Below are 13025 nucleotides of genomic sequence, written 5' to 3' on the forward strand. Positions count from 1 at the left end.
CTAGTGTAATGAATATTTACCTTAACCTTCTCCTATCCCAATGCACATAACGCACTGACGAGCTCCTGAACTTCTTTAGCCTCTGCAGATGCTTAGCTGTCCCAGTCACATCTGTTCTGCATGCCCTGTGCTAGCTGGGCTGGTTTAATAAAATACCTGCATTGATTAATTAGATACACAGAGTCAATCAGATCCTGAGTGTGAATATTAATAACTCAGTCCTTTCACACATATACCTCAAGAGCCCAGGAAGGTGTTATCATGCATACAATAATTCTACCTTAAGTCTTTGCTTGGAAAACTAAATCACATGTACTACTGACTTGATTGGATACATGCAAGACTAGCAGTAAAAGAAGTCTAGTTGGGTCATTCTAGTGTCTATTCATTCATATTGCAGAATCCTTCTTATCCCCCACAAGCAGCTGCTGCTTGTGGGCTGGAGATGAAAACAATACTACCATTAAAATTTTGTGAGTGTCATTATTAGACTCACTGAATGAAGACCGAAGATAGTGTTTGTTGATCACAGGGTACTGGGAACCAAAACCCCCAGTTTCTTCACCTTGACAGTGATGGCTAAGGAGTATACTATATCTACTTCAACACTCCGCACAACCACTGTATTTACTGCTTTCAGCGTTAAACCCTGTGGTAATAAGTATGGTAATGAAATCTGCAAATAGAGCAAACACAAAACTGGAATACATTCTGACTGAATCTAATGAAGTCCACACAAATCAAATGGCAAAAACATACAAAAACTGATATCTGCTAATGGCATATTGGTAAAGTGATTGATAGGATTACAAATGAAACATTTATTACAAACAACTTGTCTACAACACTCAGGTTTATTGGAAATAGCCTGTAGGTGCAGCCTGGCCCATAGCCTGCTACACACTACATGGTGAGATATCCTTTGGTGTTAGATATCAGTGGGCAGGCTCTGACCACAGGGTCACATTGAGCTATATATTTTGGTGATGCTACCATGTCAATGTAATGCTGCCTGACAAATGTTCCACCATCCAATTACCACCTTAACTGGGTGGTGGCCCATCCTGCTAGTAGAGGTCCCATGGCCAGAAACTGACCAGTGATGAACAGGGTCATTTGTGGATGCCAAGAGATAGACTACAGTCTTTGTAACTGCAAAATGATTAAATCCACCTATAAGTTTGGTGTACCTAATATGTAGCCAGTGAGTGTAGGTACAATGTGGGTGTTCTTATTAAAGGGGCTGGTCATCATATATCTACTCTGATAGGTATACTGAGTTTCCCGTCTCTGTAATGTGAGCATTGTTTGTAATTACTTTGTTATTTTCTTCATATTTCCAAATGCAGGAGAACTATGTAAAATTACATAATATAATAAAAATACCAACGTAAAATGCATATTAATGTCTTACAATTAATGTTAATTCTGCAACATGTCACATCAATAGCTAGCCTACTGCACATTTGACTCAGGTCGGATTAAAACTGTAAACATTACCAGGTTAAAGAGGTTACTATAAAGTGACAGTGGAGCCTGTACATAATATCTAAGTATATTTAGCTTCTCAGTAAATGTACATATGGAATATACTTTACTAATCATCAAGTGCAAATGCAGTAAAAAATAAAGTTAGGTCTATATATTATATGGGGACTACAATGAGATATAGATATAGGTATATAGATATATAGTAACAATACAGTTCTCTATTCAAAATTATACTGTAATATTTTTTGATTACACTACACATACAAATTGCATATCTTATGAAACTGCTTCATGCCAGAGAGACACAAGGTCTTTAGGACCATCTGGGTTTCCCGTCTTTTGTGTAAAACATCTGAGGTGGAAAGGGAATTTTTCACAAAGTAGCATTTAAAAAACAACAGCAGCAGCCTGGAAATACAAAAGTTGGCCAGTCTGAAATCACACTAATGTGAAAGGCAACTCAGGACTGAATGTGAAATATGATCAGGTCATATTTCAGCACCATCCTCTACAAGTTCTGCTAATGCAACATTTCCCCAGTGCTGACCAGTATCAGAGGGGTTGTGCATGTGTCCGGAACATGGCTAGCATCCATTTATGAACACAGCATTAACAGAATAAGATTAAATATTAGCACATACCCCAACCATCAAAACAAATCTGTCTTGGACCAAGCACACAGCTTAAGCCAAAGACCATAAAATCACCAAATTTCAAGTCTCATATGAAAACCTTTAGACTACACATTAGCTTTCTGACTCAAACTAAATTGAGCTAGTTGGATTGCAGGCTGTTCTCAGCCTTTGTACTCATTAATGGACCCAGAGAGAAGTCTCATTAATACTGTAAAAAAAGATTTTGTGCATAGTAAGCCTGATATTGTAAAAATAACATGATTATCCATCTTCATGAACTATGCTCCAGAACTATGCCCAAAAAGGAAATGTTATTAACGTAAATTGATTTCATACCACACGACATATGAGCTATATGAAAGGCACCTGGAAAAAGCTTGAGAATATTCACTTCATTAAATGCTGAAATGTCAAAATAAAGTGCTTTAAAAAGAAATATTGAGAAAGGCCTACATCCTTGAACTAGCTTTAACTGCAGCAATGAGTCTAATCATTGTGGTCTATCTGTCTGGGCTTGATTTCTCAGTACAAATGAAACATATCCCATCATCTCAAATGTAATTAGTTTTTCCCCCTTCTCAGGGACCAGCCGACTGGCAGACCCTAAAGTGCTTTAGAAGATGGTAATATGTTTGTAGTGACTATTACGTTTGAGTAACAAAAAGCAACCTTTCCCCACCTGCTCCACCCACTCCACATGTAGACATATGTGAATGCTAAACCCACTGCTTTCACCATTTCAGACACCCTTCATGTATTTGGTAGTAACGGTAGCCTTCACAGTACATCACTCAGTGCGTCACTCGCTCGTGGTGTCTGCGCCGCGCCGATGCCGGGGGGGCGTGGACGTCTTGGTTGGAGAGGGTGAGGCGGTGCTGGAAGAGTCGCTGCCACCCACGTCTGCCCCAATGGGCATAGAGCTCAGCTGTGGTACTGGTGGCACCTTCTTACGACCCAAGAAATTACCCTCGAATGCAACCCTCCTCCTGCCCTCGGGCCCGTCATCGTAACAGAGGGCCCCGCGCCGGGCGTAGCCGGGGCTGTCTGGGGCCTGGCGCCCTGCCACGCCAGCCGGGCTCTCGGGGGCCCTGCGGCCCAACGGCTCGCTGGCCGAGCTCCCTTTGTCGCTGTCATCACCATCGGCATCACACGGCCGTGCCTCGTCCTCACCGCACTGGCTGCTGGGCTCCAGCAGCGCCTTGGCAAGGCTCAGGCAGTGGAAGTCACGGCAGCTACTGAAGCTCTCAGTGCGGCGGGCACGTGCCAGCAGGGGGCTCTCTCGGTACGGCCGCACGGCTCCATACGTTGCTGTCTCCACCATGGGCTCCAGTGCTTGCAGCTGCATACTGGAGGAGTTAAGAGAAAAGAAAGAGTTCATTTTTATTATGAGCCTATCACCAATTTACTTCACACATTCATCTCTTTTGACAATTTTTAAAGTTTTAGATTTTATTTTTTGTGTTTAATGTCGTATTCTCTCTCTAATTACTGCTATTATTACTACAATTTGAAAAATCCAAACTAAATTAAATGTACGAAAGATGCAATTATTGACAAAATGATGTCATTTCACAGGCCAGCATTGTGCTCCGAGGTGGTGAAGAGATGAGTTGAGCAGGTCCTGACCTGGAGCAGGACTCTAACAGGCGGCCGTGCTGCAACACTGATGGGGCCGGACTGATGTTGGGCGTGGCACAGCGTGACGTGCTCAGGTCACACTGGTCGAGCAGCTTCAGAAGCTCCTCCTCCGTGGGCCCTCCTACTTCTTCAGGAAAAAAAAAAAATAGGCAAGTTAAAGGCAACTCCTTTTGCCCTCCCTCTGCATAGTAACTGATGCTGATATTGATATTTGGTTTCTGCACCTCCAGCATCGCGCTTGGCTTTGTCATCACTCTTGTTGACTGTGTCCATGGCCGTGGTTAGATCCCACATCTGGATGCTGCCATTGGCGTGGCCCGTGAATAAGTAGCGGCGTGGCCGTGAGCCCATGCGGCTGGAGCCCTCGCACTCTCGCACCGTGAAGCAGGTAATGGTGGTGCCATCCACCGCCTGCACCTCACAGATCCTGCATATCAAAAAGAGCAAGACTTTTGCTCAAATTCACATTCTCAATGATTCTGAAGTATCACATATTGTGATTCCTGTATATACACACACACACACACATAAGTAACTGAGATAAGTGTGTTAGTCCTGGTACAGCCTTAGTTGCTGAACAAGGACATTTTCATGTTTCATGCCTGGTTAAGGTTGCAATATAGAGGGAATGGATGCTTTATGGTCCTTAATCAATAATAGTATACACACATTTTCTACTGAGCAGTAGCAATAAGAATCCATGTTTAAAGTTCATTTTAAAGTGTGTTGTTTATTTATGCTATGACACAGAGGAAGAGGAAGTCAAATGTCTTATAGTTCTAAAGAGTTCACAACCTCATAGGTGAAATTCTGCAAGTGCCTTGGCTATAGTTTCATGTTTAAATAAAATAATTGCTTTGTCAGGAAGGAGTACACTTTCCTGAATCACAATGATCTCTTTCAGCTTCATTAGTCTGTTCCATATTCCATAACATTCTTAAACATACCTCTTTCCGGTGGAGGAGAGGCGCACAAAGAGTTTGTTGGTTATGGGAATGACTTTCTGAATGAACACCTGTTGATCGTCTCTCTCCCCAAAGGGACCTACATGGAAACAACACAGGCGCCACCTAGTGTCCAAGTACCAGGGCTTACCCTCCAATATCTGAGTGAGAGCCTATCCATTGCCATTGAGCTACTGCAGCTAGTAGTATGACACCACCGCCTGTAGGTTTCACTGCCCATTAAGGTCCAGCTCTTACCTATGTCGTTACCAGACGAGTAGCTGCTGTGGCTCTCGCTTTCCTCCAGGGAGATGATCTTGAAGGACGCGAGCGGCGTGGAGCCCGGCTGTGTGGAGATCATGCCCCTGAAGCGCGTCACCGTCCATGTCCGTACGTGGTTATTGTCAGCGCACACTGCAACACACCGCAGCGCCATACTGAGGACATCACCCAGACTTCTATTCGGATCCTGTGTCAGCATCCATTTCTAATGTTCTGACTTGACTGTTCTAAAAATGCATTTAGATTTTCACATGCATGTCTCACTACATTTAACACAATTTACCTGGACTTCTTTACTACCCCATATACATTTGCGCTCATCTGAGCTTCTGGTGAGTTCAGTATTACCAGACACCAGGTGTTTCTCAGACAGCATGATCTTGGTGACGGGGCTACGGTGCACGGCGAAGGTCTGGAAGAGCTGCGGCCCTGACCCCACGGTCTCAGGGTGCTGCACTATCACACGCACCGCCCCGGAACTGGTGCCGTACGCCATCTCAATCCAGTTTCCGCTCAGGCCTGACAGCACAACAAGTGCGTGCTTAATTCACCCACTTAATCTGGAAGCATGGTGATAAGGGAGAGTGAGCACATATTTGCGCTCAGTTTTCTGCAGGTCACCTACTGGTTTTTGGAGTTAAGTAGACACTGAGGGCTGTGATGGCATCGTTTGAGGGGTCATGGTACAGCTCAGTCACCAGGAGGTCATTGTCTTTCATTCTCAGTGGAAACTTCTGCATGTCTTAAAACAGTGAGAATGCCAGACGTTGCCAGAATGAGAATGCCAGAATGTCAGTTATACCTCAACCATCTTCTTCACTGTCTCTGAATAGTTTATGGAATAATGGATAGTTTATGGAGTAATAGACAGTTTAGGATTAATTCATAAATCATCCCATGTATGTCATCAAATTGGATAATGAATATATATTCATTAGGATTCTCAACTTGAATTATGTCCTATTTGCTGTAAAATGTCTTCTATGACTAAAATTGTCTGGCTCCCTATACGTCCAAGCAATTAACAACATCTGTTTTTTTTTTCATCTCATTCCTTGTAATGGCCAAAACAGGGTGCTAACATAAAATGTTGCAAAATCTTTCTTTGTTGTAGTCAATTAGCCAAGACATGTTTACTTTCCAACATTTCCTTAATCAATTTTACATTTTACATTGACACTAATCAAAGCTATTAAATATTGGAAGTCAGTTCACCCATTTTTTCCTTGCAAAAACTTTAAACCTAAATATGTAAATACGAACCATCCCTGCTATTTAAAATATCTCTTTAATAATGATATTATTATACAACTAAATGTTACCTGAAGCTAATACATGAAGATTTGTAAGTGTAATTAATGAAGAAACTCTGAATGAAATACCTATCAATACCTGAAAGCTAAATCAGTTTCATATCTCCACTACAAAACAAACAATGAAACATCTTGTCTGTGGTCATGAAATATATTTGGAGGAAGTGGAAAATTGTGTGAACTGATTTTTTTCTCTGATCCATTCCTTTAACAAACCCCAGTTGCTGTTTCCTGTCAAATGTGCAGCAACTCTTACCTAAAAACAACTCATTTAGCTTTGCCAAACTGTCAAACATTTGACTACAGGCCACTGTAATCCAAACCAATTCAAAATGCTGGTTCCTGCAGAAACAGTGTGCTCACTCAGCTAGCTAGTTTCAACTCTGTTTAAGATCAGGGGCTCACCAATGTAGTAAATGGAGCCATTGTTGCATCCAAGAAGTAGAAAGGAGCCAGCCGTGTCCCAGCTCGTGATCGGCACAACATCCTGCACCTGCAGGGGAACAGCAGTGTGTTGTGTACCTCATCTTTACATCTTGCTTTGGGAAAACTTGAAACAATTCTCATAACATTCACTGGTTGCACACTTCAAACAAATATGAAATAGGTTAACCAATGCACAATAACAGTGGTTAGTGTCACAGTTTTCAATAAAGAGAATCTGGTAACTAGTTAATGTAAAATGTTATGGTGAATTGTAATGATGGGGTTACCTGCACATTGCACTGTCTGACAAAGTTTTATGTTTTGTTATTTATTTGCTTTTAATGCTGAGTTCTTTGCCATGATTTTAATATTGTTTTGATGTATTGATCTTACTTGCCAATGCTGTGTGACTGCATTCCACACTCCAACCTTCCCAGTATGACTCGTAGCAACCAGCTGACTCCCGATGAAAAACAGAGAGTCGACAGGAACTCCAAGACTGAACACACCTTTAAAAAAGCATGGACAAACTTCAACTGGACAGGTCAGTAAAAGCTGCGCCAGTAAGTATATCTTGTTGCGCTCTTCTCCATTCTGTTAAGCCAACTTTTCTTCCTACCAATCTCACTCCCACTGCCCCCATCCTGGATACTCCAGAGGATGATCCTGCTCTCTGACGAAACTGCCACCATCTTGTCTTTGTCTCCATGTGGACCGCCCACAATTTTTGCATTGAGGGCCACGCGTTCAATGGCCCAGTCCAGGTAAGGACTGGAGAACACCTGTTGCCAGCCTGAGGACTCCTTCATCCTGTGCAGCGGTTAGAAGAGAACGGAGACTGTCTGTCCACAAGCTGTGATTGGCAATAAATGTAGCAGGACAATGTGTCTGGTATGCGTTACCTGTAGCAAATGACAAAGTGAGCATAAGCAGCAACAATCCAGTTATGATGGCCAGCGACAATTAGCACCTTCCTGGGACTGACCGAAGATCCTGCTGAGAAACAGGTGAAAGAAGACAGAATGAATGTCCTCCAAACATCGCTGCAGTCCCTGCACAAAGTACTAAGGGGTGAATTTAAATTGTGTGTAGCTCCAAAACTATCATTTTAGATATAACACCTCCTAATACTTAACAGACTGTGGTTGTATATATTTCAGTGTACTCCTGTGTTTTGTCCATCAATGAGTTTTGTCACATTTTACTTTATTTTGCTCATGCAAGCCAGGATTTGTGTTTTTTATAAAGCCTACACTGAGCTGCAATACTGGGCTCTCTCATCATTCCTCTCACATGACTTGGACAGGATGAGAGGACATAAAAGGCTTTTTAAGATGGCTTTCACCGCCCACTGCTCCTTGACCAATAGACAGCCTGCTCTGTTACTATGACACATTCGCTCTCTCACTCTGCTGAAGATGAAGACATAAGACTTGGTTGGATTGCAGTTTTCTCTGCACTGCTGGACAGATATTATATTATAGTTCCTCAAGTTATAGCCCTATAGCAAAGAGTATTAAGAGCACTCATCATGGGCTTGTTTTATAGACCTGAATTAAGAACTGTCCTGAACTATATAGGATTTTCAAATGGAGAGTCAACATAAAGGCCAATCCTTCCAATTTGATGAGCTCATCAGAATCTAAAATAGCCAGTAATTCCCATTACATTCTGATTCTTTTGACTCTTAAATACTGAAGTGCTCTGGGCAGGATTTTACTTTAAAGTTCCTCATTATTCCTATGCTGACCTGATGCTGAAGCCAACCAAAAAGGTTTTGCTGTCACTGCGATGCATCTAGCTCAGCACATCATAGAATCTATTTCAAATGGATACAACAGTTTGACTTTTCATCAACAATAGAACCTATGCAGTAACACACTGCAAAAATGCATATTAATGTGGTAAAGAGATGCTAGAAAAACATCTGTATAGATGTGATTAAGCTAAGACTGGTAACTCAACACCAACCAGCCTAGTAGTATAATGTCATTTGGATCTGATAAACTGTTCAAATCTCTTATTTCTGATAAAAGAGTCATGGAAGGAGGAAGATTGTTTGAATGACAGTCTCTGTCTGAACACCATGTGCCTCATAGTGCTAGCCTTACAATGGAAAAGCAGACATCAACACTTCAGCTGGAGTGAGAGGATTTTTTTATGGTCATAATTAAGCAGACATGTTTTAGAATTTATCTTGTTAATCCCATAAATCTTTTACTTATTAGTCTTAAAGCATAATGTTGAGTATCTACAGTTAATTATTCTGTAATTATATTTAAACTCACATGTAAGGTATGTAGTTGCAAAAGGGAGGACTGAGAGTTGTGAACAACCTGCAGCTCCTTGAAGTATAAGATCTCATCCCTACTGTCTTCAGTGCAAGTCTGTCTTAATTCATGCCGGATTAAAAATTGAACCCTACTAGTGTAGGATTTTTTAAAAATACAATTCTCACACAGATTCCCCTCACCAAGTCTAGTAGCCTCATCCCCTGTGGTGGGCCCAGGCAGTGCAGAGTGTGGGCTGGAGCGTGGGAAGCCCCCCTCTGCTCCGCTGGGGCCCGGCTGCTCCTCCAGACCGGCAGCAGATGCAGTCTGCCCACTAACAGCTTTGCGGGCTGGGATAGCTGCAAGAAAATAAAGCAGGCTAAGAGCTTGTGAAGTCTGGCCATCTATCTTTGACAACAGAATGTGCCCTGGCTCTGCTGTATGCTTTCCTAGGTGAATCCCATCTTACAACAATGTGTTAAACATTAAATCAGGAATCTGAAAGACATGGAATCAGGAATCTGAAAAACGCTACAAAATCTGGGTTTGAATATTAGGTTGTGCTTGACACCAAAGCATGTAACTGTCATTATTTGTGCATGTAAGGGGCCCATGGTACCAGGTGGGGGGAGGTAGCCATGAAAGAGCACACTTCCACATGATGATCTCTCGAGCTCTTCACACAACAACAAGCGGCGAACTAACCAGACAGCAAACATGTTAGGGGAAAAGAAAATACACAAGGCAGGGCATAACACAGTGACGTGTGTAAAAACTGAATGGTATTTACCGGTAAAGCATTAAATAAGTATATCATACCTAAAGGCGTAATCCCATAAAACTCAGCCTCATGCCGCAGAATGCTTATGTTAACACCCCTATAACACAGTTAAGGCAAAAAAAGGGCTAGTAATACTATTGTGTTTAACCAATAAATGATGCTCCCAAAGAAATCCAGTTTGTCATATCTTACCTTAAGTCTAATTCTTTTGTTCGAAGGAAGTTTAAAATGGGCACAAATGCTGTTGGGTCCCTATCAATAAATATCTGCAGAGCACAGTTCAAATAAGGTTGAACCAGCATAATGCTGAATTATTTCAAATGGCTGCCTAATGACAAATTTTATATATATATATATCTATATATATCTATCTATCTATCTATCTATCTATCTATCTATCTATATATATATATATATATATATATATATATATATATATATATATATATATATATATCTCAACATATAGTAAATAGGTAATAGAAGAATGTGCAGGAATTGCATGACTACTTACCGCTCCAGTTTCATCTCTTAGTGTTGATATTCTCCCACTAAGTAAACTAGAGGATATAAAGAAGATTTGAATCATTTACAAATCAACATTAAATTTTAAAGCTACACTGGTAGTATGGCATTTCTAAATAAGTAATTTGTACTTGGGAAAACAGCAAAATGTTTTTAATGCTAAATGATACATGATGAGTAAATGACAAAGCACTTTTGCAAGTTGCTCTATAAAAGCATCTGCCAAATGCGGTAAATGTAAAGCTTTTGTGTGTGTGTGTGTGTGTGTGTGTGTGTGTATGTGTGAGAATGAGAGCGAGGTATATATATATATATATATATATATATATATATATATATATATATATATACACATATATACATATATTTATACACATATATACATATTATATATATATATATATATATATATATATATATATATATATATATATATATATATATATATACATATACATACACATATATATATACACACACACATACACTATATATATATTTTATACATGATACATGATGTATATTTTATGTATATATGTATATATGTATATATTTTATGTATATATTTTATGTATATATATATATATATATATATATATATATATATATATCAGAATGAGAGCAAGAGAGAGAGCTTCAAAATTGTAGTAAAGTACAGTTTCCAGAGAAACAGCATGTTTCAAACAGAGGTCCTTCATCAGCTAAGTATATTAAAGTATATTAATATGTTGGCTATATAAGCTGGCTCCTCCTACTACTAATCTACTAATTCATAAGGAATTTGCTTGCACAGCCGATGAAGGGCCTCTCTCTCCAAATAAATATATATATATAGTAAATCTTTACAACAAGTAAATGTATTAAATTCATGTGGCCCCAGCTTTATTCTTACCTTGAGAAAAAAGAGTCTGGAATCCACATGAGAGTCTGTCTTGACGTGCTAAACCTGAAAGAAGAACAATCTTTTTTTTTTACTTCATTCTTTACATTTTTGTTAACTTAGTCATTATTTCTTCTGGAGCCATTGGTTTTAAATGCCAGTCTATTTACAGCCTTGCACTGCGCAGTTATTGCTTTCCCTTCTCCGGCATACCTGAATTAAATGAGAAGAGGCTTATTTGTAAGGGATCGTTTTCTTAAAAGCGGTGACAAGAATTCGAATGACTTAGGACATTGCTGCTTACACTACAGCTTCGAAAATCGCTTGTCAGACATATGAGTACTGTGCCTTGCTGCTCACCTGCCACTCACAACAAATAAACAGTATGAGTGGTTAGCACCACGCTGCACCTATCAAAGAAACAGCATGCATGGTGTGCAGTACGCTGCATTTATCAAAGAAACAATATATATATGGTTTACAGTACGCTGCACCCAACGATAAAGGCAAAAAAGGTTTTTGTCCTTCTTACGTACACATACTGCTGCTGTACTGATGCTGTACTTCATATATTTCTGTCAATTAACATTCATTCAATGCTGCTGCATGTTGATACTGTACATTAGTTTCCTAATCCTTTCTTTCAAGAGTAATATCAGAGGATCATGACTGGAAGACAAATGTATGTACACGTACACACATACACGTGCCATCAAACCAATTTTTAAATCTAATTACGACATTCTGGTTATAGTCACACTAAATATCCACAGCGATACATCAGGAGGAAGCTATAAAAACCGCCATAAAGACTTCATCTGAACAGTTATTAAATCTACATGGGAAAACAAATTCCTGTTGTTAGTCCTATTCACTTGCTGTCTTTCTATTCTTGATTTCGATTCCAGTAAAAAAAAAGGTGCCTGAGTCAACTGAATCAAATAAAACTTAAGTCATTCCGTAGTTCAGGTGTATTAGAGCAGGTACAGGTATAATTGTGTGGCTCTTTCTGATCTGAGACTGAGAACAGCTGAACACTAGACGTGTGTGGTTCTATTCCTGAAGACCCACACTTGGGAGAATTAGTTACGCCAGTCACGAAAGATCAGTCCACATATTTCCTTATCTTTCGCCCCTTTTCACATCAAAAGTACAAACTACGCTGTTCTGAATATTCAGACTAAGACAGCAGATCGACTTTAAAAGATAATCACCTTTTGCTACAACGCGTATGTTACTGTAAACAAGTTCATGCGCTGCTAAACTCAGTAAAGGAAGATCTCAACGTCTCCCGTGCAATTTAGCTTCGAACATTATTTATAACTAGATTAAGGCCTATAGAAATATATGTTGCAAAGTCAGACTTTGTACTTGATAGAAAAAACATAAGCGTATTTGGGTATTTTGGGTAAACTGACCAAGTTTTGACATTTAGCTTACCTTGTTCCACCGACATTTAGTTGGATGATGTCACCCATTCCAGATGTTAAACTGTTACCAATTCCAGCCATTCTCTAGATCAACACGACTACTGAAGAGAAATGTAACTGTTTTCTGCAGTTCAAGCTTTTATCCAGTTACAATTTCTGTTTATTCGCGCTTCCTCCCGTCCAGCAAGCCTCCAAAAATTAGCCGTCACGCAAAGAGCGTGAATTATATGGATTTTCACTCATTTTCATCATATTCTCATTGAGGTTTTTGTGTCCGTGCCTAAATCAATACGGGTAGGCCGAGAAAGAATCCAGAAAACATGAAAAGGCCGTTTTGTGGACTGTTAGAGCTGTGTGGAGAACTGTTTACTGCTGTGGGTGTTAGACCGATGCTACCCATGTCGACTAGA

General features: G+C 40.1%; 1 protein-coding gene across 3 annotated transcripts; it reads right to left on the reverse strand.

The window, feature by feature from the left end:
- Positions 1 to 835: 835 nt before the first annotated feature.
- On the reverse strand, positions 836 to 13014 carry kctd3 (potassium channel tetramerization domain containing 3). 3 transcript variants are annotated; one of them, XM_035532868.1, is made up of 18 exons: positions 12626 to 13014; positions 11198 to 11251; positions 10295 to 10340; positions 9973 to 10046; positions 9819 to 9877; positions 9619 to 9699; positions 9203 to 9358; positions 7632 to 7722; positions 7349 to 7539; positions 7123 to 7238; positions 6709 to 6796; positions 5616 to 5732; positions 5339 to 5509; positions 4967 to 5122; positions 4712 to 4808; positions 3989 to 4191; positions 3753 to 3891; positions 836 to 3472 (listed from the first exon to the last, which is right to left on the reverse strand). In XM_035532868.1, exons 1-18 carry the CDS (start codon positions 12694 to 12696, stop codon positions 2926 to 2928), a joined length of 2457 nt encoding a protein of 818 aa, XP_035388761.1. In that variant the 5' UTR covers positions 12697 to 13014; the 3' UTR covers positions 836 to 2925. The 3 variants fall into 3 exon arrangements, with proteins under 3 accessions (XP_035388761.1, XP_035388760.1, XP_035388762.1); XM_035532867.1 differs by having other exon boundaries at positions 7632 to 7725; XM_035532869.1 differs by lacking the exons at positions 9973 to 10046; positions 12626 to 13014 and having other exon boundaries at positions 7632 to 7725; positions 11198 to 11253.
- Between the last annotated feature and the right edge of the window lie 11 nt (positions 13015 to 13025).

Source organism: Electrophorus electricus, chromosome 13 (assembly GCF_013358815.1).
Source record: "Electrophorus electricus isolate fEleEle1 chromosome 13, fEleEle1.pri, whole genome shotgun sequence".
In the NCBI taxonomy this organism is placed as follows: domain Eukaryota; kingdom Metazoa; phylum Chordata; class Actinopteri; order Gymnotiformes; family Gymnotidae; genus Electrophorus; species Electrophorus electricus.